Below are 27,857 nucleotides of genomic sequence, written 5' to 3'. Positions count from 1 at the left end.
ACCATAGTGTTCATGTTACAATATAATTGGTGATTTTAGGATACTATCAATTGTTCTATTGAGAGATGTGTTGTTGTGTTCTAAGGGTAAAGGGATGTAATATATTGAGATAATTGTGAGGTCAAGGGAACTCACTCTTCTTGTGTTGGTTATATTTATAATGTTGTTATTATGAGTGATGTCCCTTGTGTATTCTTTTTCCTGTTCCGGCCTCCATCATGTTAGCAGAGGCCCAATAAAATGTATATACAAACAGCATGGCTTCTCGTCAGTGTGTTATAATAGAACCACTCCAATCTACCTCACGGATCTTAACCTTTGTAAAGTTATTGAGACCCGTCAGTTTCATATGCGCATTTACTGAACATTTCTTAGTAGTTCTATCATCCGCAGAGTTTCTTCCAGGCATCTCTTCGGGGGGGGGGGGGGGGCACCCCGAACGAAATGAAAATTTATATAATTTATATAGAAAATATATACTTTTAACAGTCTCCGCCCTCCCCCCCCCCCCCCGAAGAAAGTCTACAACCCCCCCCCCCCCCCAAAAAAAAATTTCAAGTGCCCCCCCCCCCCCCCCGAGAAAAAAGTCTGGAAGAAACACTGATCATCCGCACTAACACAATCTGATAGTGAATAATAAAAGTTGGATGTGTCTTTACCTCCGCCGAACCAGTGATACCAACTCCCGAACCTGTGGGGTTTTGAGTGAACCTATAAAATGAATAAATGTTATTTAATTTAAAAATGTCATAAAACTATAGTTTAGTATATTAGTAATAGCCTGTTAGGGGGTCGTCCATAAATGACGTCACACTCGTAGGGGAGAGGGGGGTCCGTAATTTCGTGACGGTGTGTGATGAGAGGAAGGGGGGAGGGGTTCAGATATTGCGACGTCACACCTTTGCATTATAAATAAACCGGTAGCGATCTCCCCTAAACTTTCTCGAATATTCTTTTATAAAACAACAGAGGATGGGAACTCGGGATATAGACATGAATTTTAATCCATTTTAAATACTTGAACTTTTTAAAATAGAATAAAATCTCGTAGAAAAAATAATTGCACACATGTGAACGCCAAATAAAACGTGCATAATAGTGCGGAATATTATTAGTACTTTATAAATTTACATTCGTTTTTTGAGAAATCGGAAATAGCGTAAATTATAACTTTTAATCAACGGAAATTACTCAAAATTTGACAGAAGGTAGAGACTTAGATCTTTTACTTACATGTGAAATTTCATTTATCTATCTGAACTAGTACTCAAGTTATAGGCTTTTTAAAAATTCAAAGTAGAAAAAGTATCATTTCCGGTTATCGGAAATCGCTCAAAAGTTGATCAGGATCTACGATTTTGATAAAATACTTATATATGAAATTGCATCAACCTAGCTGTAACGGTACTCAAGTTATCGTGTTTACACACACAGACATACGGACAGAATTGCAAAGTCCAGTTTTTACGACTTGATAACGCATAAAACGCCAAAATGTTTATATATTTGTATTTATAATTTTTGCTTGATTAAAATAAGTCCTCTATACTCCGGATGTGATGAAGGACTGAGGAGTAAAACGGTGAAAACTGTCAAAATTTCATGTTATTTTTGTGCACGATTAATATACTTTTTCTATACTTCGTATATACGAGAAAGTAAAAAGCAATGTTAGAATACGAATTTTAGACGTTATTTCGCGTTTTAGAAAACTGTTTTAATAAATTGCAATAGGATTTGATTAAAATACTCTATTTTGACAGATTTCAGACAAGATTTTGGAAAAATATCGATGTTTTATAAAAAATTCAACTGCAATTTTGAGGGGGGTTGTAGGCTGAGGTGTGACGTCATTTTAGGGGGGGTCTGGCTTTTTGTGACGAAGTGTGACGGAGGGGAGGGGGGGGGGAGGTAAAAATCCTCAAAAAAAGCGTGACGTCATGAATGGTTGACCCATTATAGATAAAACAATTCCTTACGGCTTGTTCAAGTTACTTTAACCTATAGGTTATGCGCAAAACAGAAATGCATCTAGGAAACTGCCTTTATTCTTTTTAATACCAGAACCACATCTTACCATATAAGGCTGAGAATTGGGTGATGATGAAACTCTTTCACTGTTTGGGTGTTTTTGTGATGGGACACTTTTGTCTTCCTTTGCTTTATGTGCTGCCTTACCAATTTTATCAGTATGTGAGCTAAAAATAGCACCATTCTGCTTTCCTCTTTTATCTTGCTTGGGCAAGTTTTCTCTTGAAACTTGTGAAGCTTGACTTTGCTTTTTCATGTAAGCAACAGCAAAATTTAAATCTCCTTCAAAGAACTTACATTTTTTCTCCGTATGCCATTGTTTTGTGAAACATATTTTAATAGAATCAATCATGGCATCACTTATATCAACAAAATGAATTTCTTTCAAAGCTGTCAAGTTCGTATGTTGTACGAGGGCATCATAATTTTTAACAGCATGCATATAAGCTTCAGCACATAGATCTTGTGGGACTCTAAATATAGCTGTGGGTGCAAAAAGATTAAGAGGGTAGGCGCCTGAAAAAAAAGTGGACATTTTTTTTAAAAGCCTTTCTTATTTATTTGTGTATATCTAAGTTAGGGTACTTAAGGAAACATTTTTGCATACATCAGGAACTCTTCTGAAAATATGGTTGACATGGCAACGGCAGCCAACTTGGGAAAAAAACGATCTATTGTGGAGTTCTAAAATTTCATAAAGTAGCATATATATTGCCTATATAATCATTTATTCTTCTTGTACTAACACCAATAGAGACAGCTCAGTGGCGTAGCGAGGTCGGGTGTCACCTGGAGCGGCACTTAATGGTGTCAGCCCCCAGAGGCGTAGCGACCCTTCCCGGGGACAAACTTTCAATTTTCGATTTGCACCCCCCCCCCCCCCTCAAACTTTCGCTTTACACCCCCCCCCCCCTCGAACTTTCGATTTGCACCTCTTAAAAGACTATTTAACACTCGAATTAATCACTTGATTAAGTGGAATTATCATTTTTCTCTATATATTTTGTAATATTTTGCCTTGGTGTCACCCCCTTAAATGGTGTCACCCGGTGTGGTCAGCACCCCTCGCCCCCCCCCCCCCCTCGCCACTGAGTCAGCTGGCTAATTTTTGTAACAGAGAAACCGCTAGAAATATTTTTTTTTCAAACTTTTTTTATGGTGAAATACCATTAAATTTAGCATCAATTTCAATAGAATTTCGCCATACCAAATTTTGAAAATTCCAAAAGAATATTTCTATATTCTATTTCCATAGTCTATTGCGCTGTTTAAAACGAACGTAGGTGCCATTGCGCTCACGGCAAAACCGGAGGCGCCTAATAGAACCCTGTCGCGGGGCCGCCCATGCGAGATTCAATTTTTGTGTTGTTGCAGAAACCTCCTAATATTCTTAACAACTTCCCAAAGTTTCAAGGCGATCGGATGACAGGTGTAATAATGCATAAAATAGCAACCGTTGCCGCGTGCGAAATTAATCCCCCCCCCCCCAGAAACATCGGAAGTATTCATCAACTCCCTAAAGTTTTATGGCACTCGAATAAACGGTGTCGAACCGTATCCGACTTTCATTTGTTAAAATATATCTTCAATAGAGAAGAATAACATTCTTCCGTGGCGCCGCCCTTTCGAAATTAAAAATTATTTTTTACAGAAATGTTTTTACAGCATACGTTTTTTTTTAAAAAAAAACCAAACAGTTTCGTCACTTGGTTATTATTGGGGTTTTTTACGGACAAAAAGAAGCATTCCAATTAAAAATCTAACCTTGGTAAATTTTTCTGATTATTAAAAAAAACTTATTACATTGCCCTCAGCGGCCCATGTGAGCCTTTGTTCGCCGAAACTGAAATTTTTGTTCGCAGCCAAATTACACCCTACCAGGGAGCCGGCGGACTTGCCTGATTCAATTTAGTGAGCCACTGTAACGCCCCATTTTATCCATTTTCTATCACACTGTTTAGACCGAACGTAGTCGCCATAGCGCTCACGCGCCAAATCGCATCCTGCCGGGGGCCGCCCGTGCGAAATTACCCCCCCCCTCCCAGAAACATCGGAAGTATTCATCAACTCCCTAAAGTTTTATGGCACTCGAATAAACGGTGTCGAACCGCATCCGACTTTCACTTGTTAAAATATATCTTATATAGAGAAGAATAGCATTCTTCCGTGGCACCGCCCTTTAGAAATTAAAAATTATTTTTTACAGAAACCTTCCCTATAGTGTACTAATCAGCTCCCCAAAGTTTAATTGTGATCAGATGAACGGTCTGCAAACCGCAATCATTTTTTTTAAATATACAGTATATTGAGAAAAAACAAATGGCGCCCTGACGCATTTTCTCGAAGAAACCTCTCCAGGGGTATCTTAATTTACTCCCCAAAGTTTAATGGCGATCGGATGAATGGTGTCGAACCGCATCTGACTTTTATTCTTTGTATACCGTGCATAGAAAAAACCGCAACCTCCCGTTGCGCCTCCCTGGTGAAATTTAAAAAAAAAAAGAATTTTTACAGAAACCTCACCTGGAGTGTTCTAATTAACTCCCCGAAGTTTCATGGCGAGCGGATAAACGGTGTCAAACGGCAATCGACTTAATGTAGAGAAAAATCGCACCTTTCCGGGGCGCCGCCATTGTGAAATTTAAAAGGATTTTTTTATAGGTGTGAAACCGCAATCGATTTTTATATACCGTATATAGAGAAAAAACAAATTCGCAGAAACCTCCCCAGGAATATTCTCAACACCTTCCCAAAGTTTCACGGCGATGTGATGAGAGGTGTAGTAATGCATAAAAGACAAACAGACACACACACACAAACACACACTCACAGATATAAATTGCTTTATATATATATATATATATATATATATATATATATATATATATATATATATATATATATATATATATATATATATATATATATATATATAAATAATAGTCACCTGCACTAATAGGTGGTAAAGCTATAGTTGACATTTCCCTTTTTGTGGCCTCCAGAAGGCAAGTGAGAACTGTTCTTCTCAGATCATCTGTGCACTTGTTCTTATCCACATAATCATCCCACTTTGGACCAACAGCATGTATGACATGTTTAGCTGGCAGGTCTCCACCAGTGGATACAAACACTCCAGTGACTTGAACAGACTTATTTTCTTCTATATACCTCTCACATTCATCTTGCAGCCGATAACCTGCAGCTTTTGAAATGACTCTAGCAACACCACCTCCATGTCTTAAATGTTTGTTAGCAGCACTTACAATACAGTCAACTTCACGTCTAGTGATGTCTGCATTGAATACGCTGATTTCGACTCCAGTGCAGCCAATATATATAGGAGAATATTCATCTAAATTCCTTATATACCTGCTCCCTAACCTTCGTTCATAATTTTCATCTTGCTGATAAGAACCTTCCATTACCCTGTTTACATTTGGTTCTTTAGCTGTAGCTACTCCACCTAACATTTTTCCCTTGGTTGTAGAAAAGACTTGATTGATTTTATGATCTGAAAAGGGCACAGCTTCCTCTTTATTGCTCTTTACCTTTTTTTTGAATGGACATCACTTCATCAGTGGGTCCTACCAACAGCAGCTTTTCTTTGTGTCTGATAATTTTTGTATAATTTGACACCAAACTAGTTACTACATCAACATTTTCATCTTCAATTGGTACTACCTTTAAATTTTTAAGTTTTACAAGTAGTTCTTTTCCTTTCACATCCTTAGGTGTAAACTTTAATTCATGATCAATGGCATCTTTGAAAAAATAAGAGTACTCTGTTTCACTGAAGTAGCTTCGGGCTGCATCAAAAATATTTTTTTGCATTGGATAGTAAGTCATCACATCTTCATCTCCATCTTCAAATTCATGATGTTGTTCATTTCTTTCATTTTCTACAGCTGTGTAGTTCTGAAAGGCTTTATTTCCTGTAATATTGCTATCCATTTTTACTTGCAAAGAATCATTTAAGTATGAGATTGAATCATTTTCCTGAAAGTTTCTTGAGGAATTTGCTGATGCATTATTGTATTGGTGTTTTTTTCCATAGGCTTTCATCAAGATTGTGCAAAGTCTTTGAAAATTATGTTCTGTTGGGAAAACTTTACTTTCTATTACTTCAGGTGTTTCAGCATTATACTTGAAATTTAGATCTAAAATATCCTTTAATTCATCTTTTTCAAACTTGATCTTTTCTTGTAAAATGATTTTAAATGTTTTAATCTAAAAGAAAACATAGAGAAGAAGTAATAAGTGGTTTAATGTTTATTAGATACAAAGTTGATGATGATTGGCTCAAAGTTAGAGAAACAAAATATGTTATGACCGGTAATGTTTATCAATAACATTGTAAAGCTAGTATGTAAGACGTGCCACCACTAGGGCTGGATTTAACTTCATTGATCATTATTTCTATAAAAAAGCAAAAACGTACTTTAGATGAGTTTATATTTTTACTTCCATAAAATAAATAGTCAAATGACTGCTGGAATTTTGTTTTACATATTTTGATAATAACAATCAATTATAATGTCTGTATTTGTTATATAGGACTAAGAAAGGGACTTAAATAAAAAGATACAAAAATAACCATGTATTAAAATGTATAAATAACTTTCAATAAGTAATGAGAATCATTTCATCATTATTGTTGACATGAATAAAAATCAAGTTTTGTCAATTTAGCCTTAATTGCGACTGTAAAAAAAAAATATATCAGAAATGTAATATTTTAAGAATCAGTTATAACAGAAAGTCAAAGTTTTGAATGATACTAGAAAATGAGTAGGACTTAGAATAAACCACCAAATGACAAAAACTAAAAATTAATCATAAAAAAATACAGATATAAAACAAAAAACAAGCTTTATTTATCTCAAAAGTGTGGTCGATGTGTCAGGAAGAACAGACGAATATAACAAACACAGATAGGCCTGATTCAATAGACATTTGTCATCAGACATCCCAAAACACAGCTAAATACACCTTTTAAATTCAGGCATAAAAGCAGTCCTGCTACATGAATCCAAGACATGAAAAACATCAGAGGGCACAACAAAAGAACCCACACTTATAGTAATAGGTGCCTAAGGAGAATATTAAAAAATAAAATGGCAAGACAAGGTAGAAAATGTGAAACTTTGGGAGATATGTGGACAGGAAACAATAGAAAGGAAAATCATGGAGAGGAAATAGCATACACTTAGAAAGAATGATGGCATTAGAGCCAGACAGGCCTAAGAGTGGACCCCCCCCCCCCCCCCCCCCCAGGGCAAGTGAGACATGGCAACATAGCTCGATGGTGGAGGCAAAAAGGATAGGAAGAAAATAGAAACAGCTTAAAAGAGTGGCAGGTCAAAGAGGAAGCTTTGAAAGAAGCCCTATGTTCAGCAAGGAGTGAAGAAAAAATGATGATGATATAGAGAAAAGTTGTGAATGCTGAGAACTTGATAATATTTTGTTTTGTTTAAGGCTCTAATTTCTATTTATTTTCACCAAGCTTAAATTATAACCTGAAGTTACACTTTTGTAAGACAAGCATTAAATGGCTGAACAAAAAACTCAATGAACAATCTTTTGAAAACACCACTTTCTAATAATTTATACTAAAAACTTGGCAGATATAATTTTTAATAAAATAGAAAATTTTTAAACCACATGACCTAGTTATGTCATGTTTATGTACATTTTCAGTGACAAAATGTAAACAACTGAACTGTTTTTGGCTTTTTGTTTAGTTAAAATATATCCAATCTTTAGTAAAACAAAGAAACAAAGAACCGAACAGTTAGATTTTTATTACCATATCGATTTTAATAACACCATACACGATTTTTAAATATTTAATGGGTCTTTCAGGGATCAAGCCTTATCTGCCAGAGGGTTTGAACTCGAGACTTTTTCGAATTTAATAACTATTATTAGCTTTGCTGACTGGACCACGCCTCCATCAAAATTAAGTTTCCGTGTCAACTGGTTATGCGCCTTTTAGGCCATTAACTCGGATTTTAGCCGGCTTTTCTTTTTGGATTTGCTACCATAGCCTTTGTCCAACCAAGAATAAACTACAAGGCAGCAGTTGTTTGATTTTGGAGTTGTCTCTCCTAGAAGAGTGGCTGTCCCCAGCTAACAAGCCATATCTGCCCAAGGGTTTGAACTTGACACTTTTCGGTTTAGCAAGCATGAGCTTTACCGACCAGACCACATCGATCTCCTGTATTTATTTGATTTATGGCAAAGTAAAGCATGTCATATTCATATCCAATCCATAGCCTATGATGGCTATTAACTATATTAACTATAAATAGTAATATATAAGCCTTAGTTAGGCCCAGTGGCGTAGCTAGGCCGGGTGTCAGCACTCAGTGGTGTCACCCCCCCCCCCCCCCCACAAAAAACATATATATATATATATATATATTATATATATATATATATATATATATATATATATATATACTTTAATAATATATATATATATATATATGTATATATATATATATATATATATATATATATAGTAACGATGTCTGTATATATTCTGTTAATAATACAGTTGTATCTAGTATGTTTTCTTTTTCGTTAGCAAGTTTACGTGATGGTGTCACCCTACCCTCTTGTAATAATTGTCGATTTGTACTTAAAAGTCTATTTAACTTTAATTAATCATTAATGGTACTGGCAAAAGAGCATTATCTCCAATACATTTTGCAATTTTGTGCATTGGCGTCACCCCCCTAAATGGTGTCACCCGGTGTGGTCCGCACCCCAGCACTGCCCTCACTACGCCTCTGGTTAGGCCTACTAAACTACTCATAATATTATTATTAACTAAATAATAAATATAGAGTAGGCCATAGGTCTATAGAATGGCTATGGCTATTATTTATAGGATAGGCCTATATAAATATATAATAAAATAATTAATTTAATTAATTACTATAGGCCTAGTTAATTTAATAATTACGATCAAGATTATAATAGGCCTATATGTAATAATAATTAATTAATTATACATACAATGCCGTGGTGACATAAATCTTGTGACGTCATATTGCTTTTTGTTTGTAGACTAAATCTTGAAAGAGGTGGTTATTTTTTTTATTATTAATTAATGTTTGTTTGATTATTAATGATTATTTCAAATGGAAATTTACTAAAATAAATAATAAACTCAAATAAACTGCTACTACAGGTAAGTGTAGACTGTAGATCTACCACTAGATTTAATCTAGTAGATTATCTAGTATCTAGATATCATAGCTACTTTAGCTAGCTACTAGAACTAGATTTTCTAGATCTAGAATCTACTACTAGACTAAAAAATATAAACAAAGATTAAAATTTAATAAAAGAGCTAAGAGTATTAATAATAATATACTAGACACTTGTAGAAATTATGTAGATCTAGGTCTAGATCTAGATCTAGATCTAAGAAGACCTACACGTATGGGAAAAGTAAAAAAATGTAATAGTGAAACTTCCTTTTTTCTCAGAAACCAGCTCTAAATCCAGTTTCTATTTAAAGATTTGGGGGATTTTATTATCATGTGACTAACTCTCTAGTGTTTATAGTTTATATTTTATATTAACTTAATATACTTTAAAAAAATTTAATGCGTGAATGAATGCCCCTTTGAAAGATCTGGACTATAGATTCTAGATGTCTAGTTCTAGTCCAATAGGCTATTGAATAGCAGAATCTAGATCTAGATTCTAGACTTAAAACAACACAAAATTGTATCTGTAATAGATCTAGCTAGATCTATATTTATTTTAGATTACAATGAGCATTTCGAAAGTGAATTAATGGTTATGATCCTATTTTCGTATTTTGCCCATTTAGGAAAACCCCGATTTTTGTTTTTAAACACTACTCGCTACTTAGGGGTCATCCATTTATGACGTCTACAAACATTTGGAATTTTAGACCCCCCCCCCCCCCCCCCCCCCCCCATTGTGGACGTTCACAAGATTTGTTAGTAGACCTCTCACAACATGCAGCAAAATTACTAATTCCTTTACATGCAGTATGGTCTAAACAGATATAGGGATTTGATATTTTCGGTTACATCTATCTATTCTAAAAATTACTTGGGAGCTAAACTTTTCCAAGATGTCTGTAAGGGGTGCAAATCGAAAGTTTGAGGGGGGGGGGGGGGGCGGGGGGTGCAAATCGAAAATTTGAAAGTTTGATAAAGTAGGAAAAAACGTTGATCACCTTTATGATTTTCCTCTCGATATTTCTATTTTAACTAAATGTACCTGATGTATTAAAATAGACCTGTATTTGTTCTCGTCTCATTACCCAGTATTTAAATACAACTGCTGTATGTCAAACAAAACGCGGAAAACTTAAGTAAAACTTCCGCACGTGCCGAACATAAGTATTGTGAGAATGTTATGTGTTTTTTTTTTCTGTACATTCATTTATGTAGATATTGTTTAACATGTCAACTTCCTGCTAGTTAGGACATAAACCTGATGGAATGCATCTGTCTACAAGTAATCCTGTAAAATGGTTTGAGGAAACTCAAGAGTTACTGGGACACGTTGATACCCCTTGTGTATTCAACTCTCATCATCATCGGAAGGGGAAAGCTCATGGCTGCTAACCAGTTTAGTCCAGAGTTCGAACCACCGGGAAGATGAGGCTTGGGGGCAGCAATTCCGAAAACAAACCATAGTAGAGACCTTCGGCAGCCAGCCCTTGCTGCACAGCTTATACGAATTTCTATAGGGGACGCCTCTTGTGAAAAAGGAGGCCTGATAATCGTGTCAACTTGCTGTCCAGGCTTAGAACCCGTCTTTTCCAGACGCAATCAATCTTTTTTTCGGTGACAAAAGAGCCACTGCACAATACTAGACCTATATGTTATTTTCCCTTCTGAAGAAAGACTTATCCAGGGCCAGCGCTACCTATAAGGCGAACTAGGCGGTCGCCTAGGGCGCTGTCCGTAGGGGGCGACAAAATGGGTTGGAAAACCAAATTGAAAGTTTGAGGGGGTGGGGGGTGCATATCGAAAGTTTGTTCCCGGGCGCCGGGAAGGGTCGCTAAGCCTCTGATAATACGGGGCACGAAAAAAATTGCGGGGGGGGGGGGGGCGCTTTTAATAAGTTTTGCCTAGGGCGCTAAATAACTTGAGTTCATGATAGTATTATTCAATGTTTATAACATAATGTTGTTACAGTTATAGTGGTTTAATATAGCGAAACATAAAAAATGATTTAAATATAACGTGTCTACTAAATGTTGACAGCTAGACTGCTAACCCGAAAGTCTCGAGTTCGAATCCAAGTTCAAGTCAGTAGAGCGTCAGTGAGTTCACCCAGCTCTGATGGGTACCCAACTCACGTTATTTTGACCCACAAAGATGTTGTGATGCGGGTCTGGGACGGGGTCGACCTTGTAGGATCACGTGGATCTAAAGACAATGACCAACAGTGTGATAGATTAGAATCACTGACGAGAAGCCACATTGGTTGTTAACAGTAGTTTATTCACACCATGAGGAAAGAGAGAGAGGGCGGAAGTGACGAGACACTTATATACATAACATGTAAGGGACATCACTCAAGATAACAATATAAATATAATACTAATACAGAAGAGTGAGTTCCCTTGACCTCACAATTATCTCAATCTATTACATCCCTTTACCCTTAGAACACAATAACACATCTCTCAATAGAACAATTTACAGTATCCTAAAATCACCAATTATATTGTAACATGAACACTATGGTAGATTACATCCTTACAAACAATGCACCATATGTTACAACATAATTAAAATACAAACAATGATGTCAAAGTCCTTTTGACCTTTAAAATCATAGGTCTAACTTATTTGGGACTTTGATTGTCCTGTTTGACCTTCTCAGTGGCTTTTGATTTGGTGACTCAATATTCTGACCATTTGGATTCTCTATCTCAGGAGGTCTAGGATTTAAATCATTAACTCCAGAATTTACATTTTCTGACTCTAGACAACTTGGTTCACTCATATCAACAGAACTTGGTTGTGGAACAAACTGAGTTGGTGTGAACTGTTCAGATTTGGTGGGATTGACAGATTCACACTTATTATCTGCACAAGTTATTTTTAACTTTATAAGGCACAGGTCCTGTACATTGAACAATTTGACCTGGTATCCATTTTTCCTTTCTCCCATAATTTCTTAGATACACATTCTCATTAACACCAAATTCTCTTTCAATGCATGTTTTGTCATGATTTAATGGAACTATTTTTGAATTGGCATCTGGAAGTATTATGCTGTTATTCAGATCCTTGACTGACATAGATTTCTTTGATTGATCAATTTTCTCAGGTAATCTGATAGTGCTTTTTTTTGTAACTAAAAATACTGTTTACAAGTAATATCCTGGACCATATCAATTTGCAACTGTGATCCAGTATTTGAAGTGGGTGTATTAAATGGCAAAAATCTTTTTTTCTTTTCTTTTGATGTTACCCTTTTAGTTTCTGTAAGTGCTAATGATGTTAGCAAAGTTGTTTGATGATCACATTCCTTCTTACTAATGTATTCTCTTTAAAAGCATTTGAATTTGCCATATCACCATAATCATTTATTAAGTTACAAATACTTTGTTTAGGCAACTCTGACTGATAATGGACTGCATCTTCTCCATCTTTTATATTATCTTCACAAAGGGTTTTATTTCTTATTTTATATGGCCTTAAGTCATCATTCACAGACTCTTCAGGCCAACCATTCTTACAGTACTCATATACTTTTATTAAGCACTCATCTTTTTGTGTTTCTCTTTTAATATCATTCACATTTATATTTGAGTTATCCATGATAGTGAAGAGAACAAATACATCTTCTGGTATATAGCTAAGGCTTTGGTTTTTTAAAGGTAATCTACTAAGACTATCTGCACTATTCTCAGATCCAGGTTTGTATTTCAATTCATAATTGTATGCAGTTAGTGTGATAGCCCATCTTTGAATTCTTGGTGAGGCATGCTCAGGTAGGGTTTTGTTTTCTCCAAATAAACCTAGCAATGGTTTATGATCTGTAAAGATGGTGAACTTCCTACCAAACAGAAACTTATTAAATTTCTTAACACCAAAAATGATGCCTAAGCCTTCCCTATCTAACTGAGAATAATTTTTCTCAGCCTGGTTCAAAGATCTACTGGCAAAAGCAATGGGTCTGTCACCCTTCTCATCCATGTGGGACAAGACTGCTCCTACACCATCTGGTGAAGCATCACATGTTAATATAAGTCTTTTCCCTGGGTCATAGTGAGTTAGTAAGGTGTCAGAAGACAAAGCTTCTTTTGCTGTATTAAAAGCAGCTTCTTGTTGTTTACCCCAGTGCCAAGTTGCATTTTTCTGTAGCAGCTTGTACAGTGGTGATAGTTTACCAGACAGATTCCCTATGAACTTTGCATAGTAATTTATTAAGCCCAAAAAAGCTCTTAGTTGTTGGGTATTTTCAGGTTTGGGTGCTTCTTTAATGGCTTTTGTTTTCTCAGGTTGAGGTCTGATGCCTTGTTTGCTCAATATGTAACCAAGAAAACTAATTTCTGTCAGCATGAATTGACATTTATCTTTGTTTATCTTTAAACCTTTTTCACCAACTACTTTTAAGACTTTATCAAGTGTTTTAAGATGTTCAGTGTCATTCTTACCAGTTATGTACACATTGTCAAAGTAAACACAAACATTTGGAATATCCTTAAAAATACTGTCCATGACAGCTTGGAAAATTCCAGGGCTGGATGATATACCAAAACATAGTCTTTCATATTGGTAGAGTCCTTTATGTGTGTTTATTGTCGTATAGACTTTTGAATCTGGATGCAGTTCTAGTTGAGTGTAAGCATGACTAAAGTCTAATTCAGTGAATTTGTCTCCTCCTGCCAAATTCAAAGAAATTTCCTCAATGTTAGGTATAGGGTACCTATTTAGCTCTATTTGCTTATTCAGTGTAGTTTTATAGTCTCCACAAATTCTTATAGAACCATCCTTCTTTAACACTGGCACAATGGGCGTTGCCCAATCGGAATAGTCTACCTTCTTTATGATGCCATTAGATTCCAATCTACTTAGCTCATTTTCAATTTTATTCCTCATTGCATAAGGTGGAACTCTAGCTTTGCAGTATCTTGGATTTGTGTCTTTAATGCTTATCTTCACTGTTCTATCATTTAGTAAACCTGAATTGCCAAAAACACTTTTATTTTCAGATATTACTTTATCTATTGAAGTAAGACTAGATTCTCTTACATTCTTCAATGAACACATACTCTCCCAATTTAACTTAAGATCACTTAACCAGTTCCTACCTAGTAATGGTGGTCCATTTCCTTCAACCACAAGAAGAGGAAGTTTAACACTTTGACCATTATAACTTACATGAACCATACACTCTCCTATTACCGGAACATTGTCACCAGTGTATGTTGTTAGACACTTGTGACATGGCTGTAGAGGCACTGATCCTCCTGTGACAGCGTCAAAATCTTTCTTTGTTATGACTGTTAGAGATGCTCCAGTGTCAAGTTGGAAGCTGATGCTCTTACCGTTGATATTAACTAGTACATTGATGGGAGCATGACTTATTGATTTCACAGAGAACAGGTTGAAATCCGGCTGCGAATCAGTTTGAGCATTTTCACAGGTAGAGTGGTTCATTGGTTGGGTTAGGTAGTCTTGGTGAGAGTTAACATAGTGCTGCCTTTGGTTGCGGTACTGTCTTGACTGGCTAGATTTAGCAACAGACGAAGACTTTGCAAAGCAGGCCTTGGCAATGTGACCTTGCTTACTGCACTTATAACAAGTTGCAGACTTGAACTTGCATCGATGAGATGCATGGGGACCTTTGCATCGATGACATTTTTGATAATTATTACTAGATTTAGATCTAGGATTTGAATGAGCAGGCTGTTTAGCATAAGTTGGAATGCTCTGATGGGGTTGATGTTTATTGACTAACCTGCTGTTTACTGCATGGATCTCTGAAGGTGCTAAAGATCTCGCCGCATCAGATGACTGCTGGAATGAAGTTGCAAGTTGTATTCAGGGGCGGAACTACAGTGCCGCCAGACCCCGCAATGCGGGGGGGCCCAGACTGATTGGGGGCCCAAAAATCCTGGCTAAATTATTTAAAAAAAAAAATTTTTTTAAATAAATTAGGTGGAGGTCAAGTTATCTTTCTTCTACAGTTACAAACAAACACGATAGTCGTCAAACGTCTTTGAGAAAAATGCACAGACTATAGCTCGAGAGACCGCCAGACATATAGACAACTTCTTAGACGTAGCCTACCGTTCTTTTTTGTGGCGTCGATTAGGAGAACAAAAAAGCATTGTTATATTGTTTACATTATTAAAATACAAATCTATGATTGTGTGTTTAAACTACTGGCCTGAATTCTACAAAAAATATAATTATTTATTTCGATCCCATACATTTATAATTGCGTTAATTTTTACTTTAACAACTGTATCAATAAACTTGTAAAAGTTTAAGTTATCTCCCTTCAGCAAAGCATCTGAAATTTGACTGTGCCGACACGCTTTGAAATCGGGCTGGGGAAATGTTGCGGCGACTATCCTGGTCTTCTAGACGACCGGAAACAGTCGACACTATTGATGTAGATGTTTATCGGCGCTTTCTTGTCCCCTTCCAATGAACCTTCCCAACTCTCTCCCCTCCCCCCTCTCACCCCTACCCCTCACCTCTACCCCTCACCACACCCTTACTCTTACAATAAGATGTAATGCATAGATTAACGAACTACTGAACTGTAAACTGACCACTTCTGCACATTTTGTTAAAGACACTAGTCAGTAGTTGTTCATTTACCTGATGAACAGGGGCGGAATTACAGTCCGGCCAGACCCCGCAATGCGCAGGAGGGGGGGGGGGGGGCAGGCCGTTTAGGGGCCCACGGCTGACCAAAATTAATATTTTTTAAAATTTTGAATTTAATTTTCGTGCATTTTTGCCTTAATATTTGGTTTGTAAAAGAAAAACACTGTAGCTGCGGTACGATTATCTTTATTTTACAGTCACTATACCACGCTCTTCCGCAAAAGATAAAATCCATTACACAAACTACAGTGTAAAATATAGGCAGCTCTTCAAATTTGAATGACTTATTTGACTCGTTGCCCCCCCCCTCCCCCTTTGATAGCTAAATAGAGGACACGTAACTGTTTGACCGATCCTCCAAAGTGTACTGTGGCGGATGGGGCAGGGGATGGGGACCAAAAAGGGGGTTCAAAAATTGTCGACAATTTTTTTTACATATTTAAAACAGTTATTTATAGTTGTATTTTTAAACCATCGTCAAGGCCGAGTTCTATTTCCCTACAATCAAACACACGCTGTCGCCGGCAAAGTTCTTTTTAAAAAAACAAAGTTCATAGCACGAAAAGCCGCTACATATGAAGTGGGCTTTCATGATGCGCGGTTCTTCTTTGCGGCATTGATAAGGGACCCGAAATCCATTGTACATTTTTCAATGTTAATATGTGTTTGTGATAGTGGTTGAATTTGTATCCTGTACTATCTTGTATCCTACAAATAATAAAAAAATAATATAATACTAGAAACTTCAGTTTTATATACGTTTACTTGTTTTTGCTTTTACAAGAAATATCATAGTAAACTTTTAAGGCCTATACTTGGAATTATCTCCCCTGAGTAAGTTTTCCAATGGGCGATGCTGACGTACATAGATCAAGGCGTTTTGTTGTCTCTTTCAAGTTTTTTTCCCGAGCCGACCCCTATCCCATCCCTCTTTCTCAACCTCACAAGTATCGAGGAGATAAATGTATCGTTTATGAACTACTTCCTAACCGTACGATTCACCACTTCAGCACATTTTGTCAGACACTAGACAGCACTAGATCTAGTCAACAGATATTAATTTACTTTCATAGTATTAGGCACATCTAATTCACAAAACAGGGCAGGTAAGATTATTTTTTATATAATTTAGAAATTAATTAGAACGTTTAGAATTAATTGAACATTATTAATAGTCAATTACTATTTGTAAATGACGTCATTGAGGTGGGGGTGTGTGAGGGTCTGGCTTTTTGTTAGTCCCCCCCCCCCCTCCCCTAAATCAGAAGGTTATCCAACGCGTGACCTGGCCACATTCAGTTGTACATGTGAAAAACATTTTTCTGTCTATTATGCATTACTGCATCATTCAACCAATCGCCATGAAAACTTGGGAAGCTGTTGAGTACAGCCCCGCAAAGGTTTCTGTCATAAACCTAACATTTGTACATATTGGAGTGGGGACTCCTAACGGAAATATGTGATTTAGCGCCCCGTGATCCTGCATAAGCGGATGTGGTTACTACTTGAATACAACCGGCGTCAGTGTCATCCAGAGCGCATCACATATGAGCAGGTTGGCCCCCACAAACAGTCGTTTAAAAGTTCCCACAACACTAGGAATAAGTCTCGCTACAACACTCGATGACTAAATTTAATTAGGTGTCGCACCAATGTTTCTTCCAGGATAGACTGTTTTCGGGGGAGGGGAGGGGGGGGGGAGCTCTGCCGGAAGAAACAATGTGTTGCACCCATCACCCGGGCAGTAATGTAACCGGTAGCTCCAAGAGCCCCGTGACTCCCCTTACACCTGGGCCGTCGCCGAGGGACTTACAGCATGCCTTGGCGTGTCTAGTTGGTAGTGTGGACAAACCCGCGCCCTAAGATCCAAGAAATGAACTGCCGACATTGTTAACATTTAATTCAACTTCTGGAAAACAGGGCACACGGTTGATAACGTTTTGATGAAAGCCTCAAAAATCGGCGTCAGTTTGGTGTGTTGGACTAGATTTAGAGAGTCCGTGCTTCTCACTTGGTAAACTGAAAGGGGCCAGCTCGTGTGTTGGAAAACCTCTGATTTATTCGTGTACCAGATGGAAATTTAAAAAAAAAAATAGAGCGACCCTTGTTTTCCATATATATATATATATATATATATATATATATATATATATATATATATATATATATATATATATATATATATATAGGGGCCCAAAAAAAATTCTGCGGGGGGGGGGCCTTTTTTTTCTAGTTCCGCCACTGGTTGTATTGCTTTTTCTAATGTTAGATCTGACTCGAGCAGCAATTTTCTTTGAATATCATGGCTGTTTACACCTGTCACAAACTTTTCACATAGTCTGTCAGACAGCGTATCGCCGAATTCACAAAATTCACTTAGATGACGTAAAGCAGCAACATATTCTGATATTGACTCGTTTGGTTGACGAGTCCTACCGTCAAATCTAGCTCGACATAGAAACTTTGATGGGGTAGGCGCATGGTGGTCTGTTAGCAATTTGCTCAGCTCGTTAAAGCTCTTGGTAGTTAGACTAGCTGGTGCGCATAAGTCCTTTAGTAGCCTAAATTGTTGAGGCCCTATGACTGTTAACAAAACAGCTCTCTTTTTGGCTTCTATCGTCACGTTGTTTGCTTCAAGGTAAAAGCTTAACCTATCTAGGTAATCCTGAATGATTTCATCATTCGAATCAAATTCTTTTATTTGGCCATACAGCGCCATTATTCTAGAAATACTTAGCCAATAAGCTCTAGCAAACCTCTTTTTTGCGTAAGTAGGTGCTCTTTCTAGTAGATTATTTATCCTTCGTCGCCAATGTGATAGATTAGAATCACTGACGAGAAGCCACATTGGTTGTTAACAGTAGTTTATTCACACCATGAGGAAAGAGAGAGAGGGCGGAAGTGACGAGACACTTATAGAGTCCTTTCATATGACGAAACTACTTAAACTCTAAACGCAAACGGTATTACTAACAGTATTTTTATTTAGAAATTTCGGCCACATATTTATATTATCCACGAAACTGTCAATAACTGTATAAGGATCTTCAATTCCTAAGAGTTCAAGTTTTTTAACGTATTTTTCCTTTTCCGCGGCGCGATTCTTTACATACGGTGAACACGTCCAGCGCTGGTGAACACGTCCAGCGCGGGCGAACAGCTGATTGTGTTTACGTCTGGTGTACACCACTGTGGCGGCGGACGCAGGTATCACGTGATTCAGGTCACGTGTTTGCAAGGACTCTATATACATAACATGTAAGGGACATCACTCAAGATAACAATATAAATATAATACTAATACAGAAGAGTGAGTTCCCTTGACCTCACAATTATCTCAATCTATTACAAACAGATTCTGATATGAATCACTGAAAAGGACCGCATTGGTTCAATTTTTGGTTTATTGCACGGCTAAATATTCACGGGCGGCCACTTTCACAACGTATAGGCTACCATGACTATGTTCACGAAGACAGACGAATAGTTCTACAGTTCACAACATGACGAAGACTGATCTAAAACTATTTCCACGCAACAAGATCATCTCTCTCAAACGTCACATCCTTACGTATTTTGTCACATTTTCACAATCTTTTATTAATATAAATCATTCCACGACACGCATACTCTCGTACCCACGCGGTGCACTAAAATACAAATCACAACATATCCCTCTCCCCTCCCCAGCTGGTAATATCTATAAGAACTATCTTATTATCAGCTACAAAAACTAAAACTTTGCTTACAATTAAGGTTACAAAAAAGATTACAACCATAACAAATGCAGCTAATACAAAAAATACAATGTTCATCTATTAAATTCATCAGTGAGCATAGATTTAAAGTTAAAACTCATCAACGAATTCCATAAACCAGGATTTGCGAAAAATGTGTAGTGTAATAGGGCGATGTTTCGCCTAGTCAAGGGAAACAACTCATAAACATTTTCAACACAATGAGCCTAGTGTGGTTATATCCCCTTTAAAAAAACACGATACTTTTTTTGAATTGGAAAAATGTTCAGTTATTTTCCTTTCATCTTGCTCCTGGTTAGGTCATTCCTTTTTACTGCTTTTTAATTGCCGATATCAAGGTTTTGGTAGGAAACTGGAAACTAAAAAATCATTTATAAATCAAATACAAATTTAGAGCTATTTATCATTGATAAAATGCATAACATAGTTTTATTTAAAAATTAGGGATCGTCAGAAATTTAATAATTATTTAAACACTATTTTACCTCTAAAGTTTGTTGCTTGAAACACGTCTGTAATGAATGGAATTGCAAGCTTATTTGTGGTAAGAGTGATTGCTCTTAAAGGACTCGTTTTTTTAGCAGCATCACTGGCAAATTCACAGACATGTTGAGCAAATAAGCTAGCAACTGTTGGGTCAAGCACACTTTTGTTATGGGTTTCTGAAATTTGTGTAAAATAAATAGCTAATAAATGAAACTTTAAAGAATTTCGTATTTCAAAGAAGTAAATATCTTATGTTAACTATAATAGTATTGTTGTTAGTTAAATAATTTTATAAAGGATTAAGTATTAATTAGGGATGACTTATTGCTTTAAGAAGAAATCTTTAACTATTGTGAGTTACAATTTTACCTGTAGGGTTAGAATGGAAGTTGCTGGTGAAAACTATAGATTTTACTTTTTCCTTTATTATATTCACTGCTTGAGTCAGGTTTTTAAAGGCTTCTGTTAAGGAAATCTGATTTACATCATCAACTACTAGCCGAAACACAAAACTTGATCTCTTTAATTTTAGGGATTGTACATTTTTTATCTTTTCACCCATGTCAAGTATAAATAGATTTGCTGAGTGGTAGTCGCTGTGTTCACTAAATAAAACATGAGGATCACCCAATGTTATGATCAAATCTGGTTTAAAATCAAATGCATGTTTATAGCTAACACCCAGATTTACATTCAGTATCTTAAATGAATACTCTAATTCATCTTTATCTTGCTTTGTGTACAATGAATATTTTGAATTGTCTAATCCTTTATTCTGGCATGAACAAATCTTTTCATTTGTAACTGTTATTGGTAACTGCACATCACTTCCAGCTTCAGACTTTCTTGCTGTGAATAAGTATGAAAAGTATTAACATAAAGATGAATGACATCATAAGCCTAAAATTGAAACTGAAAATCAAATAGAATTTAAAGTGTTAAGGTGAAAATAAAAATTTCAAATGAAAAAATAATTTTTGTAACAACTGAAGTTAGTCAAATTTTAAAGCAACAAACAGAATTAACATATTTTTCAAAACTTTATATTTCATTAACTTTAGAAATATATTTACATTTTTATTTGGGATGGTGTGTTTGAGTATGCTACATATTTATTGTTCAAAAGTCTTTGGTTTAATGTTTAGTATCCTAAGAGTACATAGGATATTCTTAAATCAAACTAGCAATGATTAGTATCTGATAATAATCTTGGAAGATCAAGACAGCTGGACTGGGTACTGACACAACACAAGCACTATAAGGGAGAGCATTACTCTATCCATCAAATAAATTTTGTTTTGTGTTTTTGTAATCTATAAGCACATCTATGTAAAATTTAGAATGTGGACTTCCACACTGAGCTTAGCCCTACCCTTCCCCTATAATACGCCCCTACAAAAGCTAACTAATGTTGGACCCCTCCCCACATACTCCAGTCCATGCAGACATTATATGTAGTATGAAACAATAAGGCCAATAATTAATTGTGTAGATTGATTTTACAGAGCCCAAGGTAAAACAAACTATTGTGCCGATTCACCCATTTTCTTACATGATTATAGAGCAGCGGATCTTAACCTTTGTAAAGGTATTGAGACCCGTCAGTTTCATATGCGCATTTACTGAACATTTCTTAGTAGTTCCATCATCCGCAGAGTTTCTTCCAGGCATCTCTTCGAGGGGCAAAGCCCCCCCCCCCCCCCGAAAAAATTCTACCGCCCACCCCCGGACGAAATGAAATTTATATAATTTATATAGAAAATATATACTTTTAACAGTGTCCGCCCTCCCCCCCCCCCCCGAAGAAAGTCTACCACCCCCCCCCCCCCCGAAAATTTCAAGTGCCCCTCCCCCCCCCCCCGGAGAAAAAAGTCTGGAAGAAACACTGATCATCCGCACTGACACAATCTGATAGTGAATAATAAAAGTTGGATGTGTCTTTACCTCCGCCGAACCAGTGATACCAACTCCCGAACCTGTGGGGTTTTGAGTGAACCTATAAAATGAATAAATGTTATTTAATTTTAAAAATGGCATAACACTGGAGTTAAGTATATTAGTAATAGCCTGTTAGGGGGTCGTCCATAAATGACGTCACACTCGTAGGGGGGAGGGAGGGGGTCCGTAATTTTGTGACGGTGTGTGATGAGGGAAGGGGGGGGGGGGGGTTCAGATGGTGCGAGGTCAGCCCTTTGCATTATAAAAAAGCAATGTTAGAAAACGAATTTTAGACGTAATTTTGGGTTTTAGAAAACTATTTTAATAAATTGCAATAGGAATTGATTAAAATACTCTATTTTGACAGAGTTCAGACATGATTTTGGAAAAATATCGATGTTTTATAAAAAAAATTCAACTGCAATTTTGTAGGCTGAGGTGTGACGTCATTTTAGGGGGGGGGGGGGGGGGGGATCTGGCTTTTTGTGACGATGTGTGACGGAGTGGAGGGGGGGGGGGGTAACAATCCTCAAAAAAGCGTGACGTCATGAATCGTTGACGCCTTATAGATAATACAATTCCTTACGGCTTGTTCTAGTTACTTTAACCTATAGTATATGCGCAAAACAGAAATACATCTAGGAAACTGCACTTCCGTCATAAAGAAACTACCTTTATTCTTTTTAATACCAGAACCACATCTTACCATATAAGACTGAGAATTGGGTGATGATGAAACTCTTTCACTGTTTGGATGTTTTTTTGATAGGACACTTTTGTCTTCTTCTGCTTTATGTGCTGCCTTGCCAATTTTATCAGTATGTGAGCTAAAAATATCACCATTCTGCTTTCCTCTTTTATCTTGCTTGGGCAAGTTTTCTCTTGAAACTTGTGAAGCTTGACTTTGCTTTTTCATGTAAGCAACAGCAAAATTTAAATCTCCTTCAAAGAACTTACATTTTTTCTCCGTATGCCATTGTTTTGTGAAACATTTTTTAATAGAATCAATCATGGCATCATTTATATCAACAAAATGAATTTCTTTCAAAGCTGTCAAGTTCATATGTTGTACGAGGGCATCATAATTTTTAACAGCATGCATATAAGCTTCAGCACATAGATCTTGTGGGACTCTAAATATAGCTGTGGGTGCAAAAAAGATTAAGAGGGTAGGCGCCTGAAAAAAAAGTGGACATTTTTTTTTAAAAAAGCCTTTCTTATTTATTTGTGTATATCTAAGTTAGGGTACTTAAGGGAACATTTTTGCATACATCAGGAACTCTTCTGAAAATATGGTTGCCATGGCAACGGCAGCCAACTTGGAAAAAACGATCTTTTGTGGAGTTCTAAAATTTCATAACGTAGCATATATAACGCTTCTATAATCATTTCCTGTACTAACACCAATAGAGTCAGCTCAGTGGCGTAGCGAGGTCGGGTGTCAACGGAGCGGCAATTAATGGTGTGGTGTCAGCCCCTTCCCGGGGACAAACTTTCAATTTTCGATTTGCACCCCCCCCCCTATCCTCAAACTTTCGCTTTGCACCCCCCCCCCACCCTCAAACTTTCGATTTGCACCTCTTAAAAGACTATTTAACACTCGAATTAATCACTTAATTATCATTTTTCTCCATAGTCTATCGCACTGTTTAAAACGAACGTAGGTTCCATAGCGCTCACGGAAAAACAGGAGGCACCTAATAGGACTCTGTCGGCGGGCCGCCCATGCGAAATTCAAATTTGTTGTTGTTGCAGAAACCTCCTCATATTCTCAACAACTTCCCAAAGTTTCATGGCGATCGGATGAAAGGTGTAATAATGCATAACAGACAACCGTCTCTGCGGGAATAGAAGAAAGTCTAACGAAATATATAAGAAGGGTTTCATCTATGCGTTAACAATCATATGTTTTTAGAGGCGTGGCCTTGTTTTCTAAAACTAAGTTATTTGAATGTAAACAATGCCAGCGCTTGGATTATAATTATCGGGACACGGGTTTATCTACACTACTGCACGAAAACCTCGAATGTACGTTAATCACTCAGCGAAATAATGAGATAGAACACACTTCGGTGACCGTCCATATGTCAGGGACGTAAAGGGGCGCTCTCGAAAGCCGCCAATTACACTACCGCTGAAGCGCCGCGTACGGCCCCTGACTACTTAATACTAACATAGTCGTCATATTGCTCGTAGGATAACTCAGAGTGCCAAATAGCATCCTGTTAACAATGATGCAGATTGTGTCGTTCGCTAAAGTGACACAAATCAACAGGATTTTTTTAACACATAAAAAAAAATATTTGACGTGTTATAAACATACGTGTGACTGATGCAATTTGTTAGCGTTACTAATGGTGTATTATTAGATGCTCGATCTCAATTTCTGATTGGATCTTCTAAAAATAGATGCTAATTGCATCATTCGCAAAGTGACGAAACTGTTTGGTTTTTTTTACAGACAAAAAGAAGCATTCCAGTTAAAAATCTAACCTTGGTAAATTTTTCTGATTATTAAAAAAAAACGTATACTTGGCCATCAGCGGCCCACGTGAGCCTTTGTTCGCCGAAACTGAAATTTTTTTTCGCAGCCAAATCACACCCTACCAGGGCGCCGGCGAACATGCCTGATTCAATTTAGTGAGCCACTGTAACGCTCTATTTATCCATTTTCTATCACACTGTTTAGACCCAACGTAGTCGCCATAGCGCTCACGGGAAAGACCAGGGCGCCAAATCGCATCCTGCCGGGGGCCGCCCGTGCGAAATTAATTTCACCCCCAGAAACATCGGAAGTATTCATCAACTCCCTAAAGTTTTATGGCACTCAAATAAACGGTGTCGAACCGCATCCGACATTCATTTGTTAAAATATATCTTATATAGAGAAGAATAGCATTCTTCCGTTGCGCGCCCTTTCGAAATTAATTATTTTTTTTACAGAAACCTCCCCTATAGTGTTCTAATCAGTTCCCCAAAGTTTAATGGCGATCGGATGAACGGTGTGCAAACCGCAATCATTTTTTTATATACAGTATATTGAGAAAAACAAATCGCGCCCTGACGGGGCGCCACCCCTGCGAAATTAATGTTATTTTCTCGAAGAAACCTCTCTTGGGGTATCTTAATTTACTCCCCAAAGTTTGATGGCGATCGGATGAATGGTGTCGAACCGCATCTGACTTTTATTCTTTGTATACCGTGTATAGAGAAAAAAACGCACCCTCCCGTTGCGCCGCCCTGGCGAAATTAAAAAAAAAGATATTTTACAGAAACCTCACCTGGAGTGTTCTAATTAACACCCCAAAGTTTCATGGCGAGCGGATAAACGGTGTCAAACGGCAATCGACTTAATGTAGAAAAAAATCGCACCTTCCGGGGCGCCGCCCTTGTGAAATTAAAAAGGATTTTTTTAATAGGTGTGAAACCGCAATCGATTTTTATTTTTATATAACGTATATAGAGAAAAAACAAATCGCGCCCTACGGGGGCGCCACCCTTGCGAATTTGAAATTTTTTTTTCGCAGAAACCTCCCCAGGAATATTCTCAACACCTTCCCAAAGTTTCACGGTGATGTGATGAGAGGTGTAATAATGCATAAAACACAGACAAACAGACACACGCACACACACAAACACACACCCACACTCACATATATATATATATATATATATATATATATATATATATATATATATATATATATATATATGTATATATATATGGTAATCCATCGTTTTGGGTACGTAAAATCGCCCGCGGCTATTAATGTACGAAAACGTTACCTCATTGTCAAGGCTGTAATAGAAGTATATTGTGATATGTTTATGTCAAATATTATAGATAAATGGATAATAAACCTAAATCAATGGCTAAATATATCAATATAGGCCAGAAATTAACTTTAAACAGCAGTGTCTGCAAGCAAGATTTGCTATATAAACAGCAGCCATTTGTAAAATAGAGTGACTTCCGCCTGAATCTTGCGCTTTAAGTCTATAAAAATAAAACTTTTACAAGATGGCTGCTATAGTAAATGAGCAGGGTTGCATCTGTTGGAAACATCGCTAGTCTTCATTTATTACTGAAAAGTTTTAATTCAATTGTTTAAAAACAGGTACATAAATGAAACAAGGAACCATTTTTGTATTTTTAAAACATAAATCCTCCTCAAAATGTGAAATAATTATTAAAATGTAAGGAGTCACCTGTTTTTCACATTACTAGTCGCGGGCGATTTTACGTACCCAAAACGATAGATTACCATATATATATATATATATATATATATATATATATATATATATATATATATATATATATATATATATATATATATATATATATATATATATATATATATATATATATATATATATAATAGTCACCTGCACCAATAGGTGGTAAAGCTATAGTTGACATTTCCCTGTTTGTGGCCTCCAGTAGGCAGGTAGATTATGTTGTACAGCTTATTTCAATCATTATTTGACAGTAGCAATCAATTTATAGTATCTAAGGACTTTATAGTAAACAAAACAGAAACTGGGTGTTATAAAATAAAATAGTCACCTGCACTTATAGGTGGTAAAGCTATAGTTGACATTTCCCTGTTTGTGGCCTCCAGTAGGCAAGTGAGAACTGTTCTTCTCAGATCATCTGTGCACTTGTTCTTATCCACATAATCATCCCACTTTGGACCAACAGCATGTATGACATGTTTGGCTGGCAGGTCTCCACCAGTTGATACAAACACTCCAGTGACTTGAACAGACTTATATTCTTCTATATACCTATCACATTCATCTTGCAGCCGGGAACCTGCAGCTTTTGAAATGACAATGGCCACCCCACCTCCATGTCTTAAATATCTGTTTGCATCATTTACAATACAGTCAACTCTAAGTTTAGTGATGTCTGCTTTGTGTACAGAGATTTCGAATCCAGTGCAGCCAATATATAAAGTAGTATCATTTAAAGAATATATATTTCTTTTTCCTATTATTATTTCATTAGTTGTGCCTTTGACAGGAAATGGATTTTTCTGTCTAGTATTCCCAGTTGTTTGTTTTGTCAAATCTTTGGCTCTTGCCCCTCCATAAGATGGAGCCCCAAGAGTGGAGGAATGATCTTCAGTGTCTTTGTCATCTTGCCATGGGGTATTCATCTCTTCATTTCCTATTTTCGTATGTAATTTTCTCTGAATAGCCTTGATCTTAGCATTGGGTCCTACCAACACCATTCTCTCTTTTATTCTGATGATTTTTGTATCTTCTGAGAGTAAAACAGAAATAGTATCACTAATTTCTTGCTTTATTGGTACTATCTTTAAATCCTTGATTTTCACAAGTAATTTTTCTCCCTTCACATCCCCTGTTCCAATCAGAAATTCATAATCTTCAACATCATAAAAAAAAGAAGAGTACTCTGTTTCATAAAAGTAAACTTCAGCAGCTTCAAAATCCAGTTGCTTCATTTTAAAGACAGTAATTTCATCGTCCTCATCCCCTGATTCGCTATTGGTTCCAAGTACTTGCTTCTTGTCTTTTGTATTGTTTTGAAATGTGGTTTTAACTGGAAAGGAACCATTAAAATTAGAATTCTTTCCATTTTTTTAAGGTTTTATATTGATATTTTTGTGATAAGCTTTTGTCAAAATATTGGCCAATAATTGGAAATTTTCTTGCATTGGAAAGTTAACACTTTCTATTACTTTAGGGTTTTTATCATCACACTGGAAATTTAGATCTCAAACTTGATGTTTGTAATTTTCATCAAACTTGATCT

The 27,857-nt window shown here is 36.6% G+C and overlaps 2 protein-coding genes across 2 annotated transcripts in view; both read right to left on the bottom strand.

The window, feature by feature from the left end:
• Nucleotides 1–9,159, bottom strand: part of LOC131943420 (uncharacterized) — a 14,953-nt gene extending 5,794 nt beyond the window's left edge. The window contains exons 1-4 of the mRNA XM_059303545.1: nucleotides 9,055–9,159; nucleotides 4,979–6,258; nucleotides 2,078–2,514; nucleotides 660–711 (exon numbers count right to left, since the gene is read on the bottom strand). Of these exons, the coding sequence (XP_059159528.1) occupies nucleotides 660–711; nucleotides 2,078–2,514; nucleotides 4,979–5,501 (1,012 nt within the window). The 5' untranslated portion in view covers nucleotides 5,502–6,258; nucleotides 9,055–9,159. The remainder of the gene's footprint in view (nucleotides 1–659; nucleotides 712–2,077; nucleotides 2,515–4,978; nucleotides 6,259–9,054) is intronic.
• On the bottom strand, nucleotides 5,566–27,857 carry LOC131943416 (uncharacterized). The gene is made up of 6 exons (XM_059303542.1): nucleotides 26,643–27,857; nucleotides 22,779–23,215; nucleotides 22,079–22,130; nucleotides 20,504–20,983; nucleotides 20,134–20,310; nucleotides 5,566–6,230 (listed from the first exon to the last, which is right to left on the bottom strand). Exons 1-6 carry the CDS (start codon nucleotides 27,544–27,546, stop codon nucleotides 5,566–5,568), a joined length of 2,715 nt encoding a protein of 904 aa, XP_059159525.1. The 5' UTR covers nucleotides 27,547–27,857.

This window comes from Physella acuta, unplaced genomic scaffold, assembly GCF_028476545.2.
Source record: "Physella acuta isolate Inbredline_101_S28 unplaced genomic scaffold, ASM2847654v3 ptg000455l, whole genome shotgun sequence".
Lineage (NCBI taxonomy): Eukaryota > Metazoa > Mollusca > Gastropoda > Physidae > Physella > Physella acuta.
The sequence above is the reverse complement of the archived record's forward strand: the minus strand, read 5'-3'. Positions and strand labels throughout refer to the sequence as shown.

What these genes read in the sequence shown, in the direction of transcription:
- LOC131943416 (XM_059303542.1), bottom strand. Translation starts at nt 27,546, where the DNA reads ATGAAGCAACTGGATTTTGAAGCTGCTGAAGTTTACTTTTATGAAACA. An exon ending in TTTACCACCTATAAGTGCAG is followed by an intron (nt 23,216 to 26,642) that starts GTGACTATTTTA and finishes TTGCACCCACAG; the next exon opens with CTATATTTAGAGTCCCACAA. An exon ending in CTTCCATTCTAACCCTACAG is followed by an intron (nt 20,311 to 20,503) that starts GTAAAATTGTAA and finishes CACAAATTTCAG; the next exon opens with AAACCCATAACAAAAGTGTG.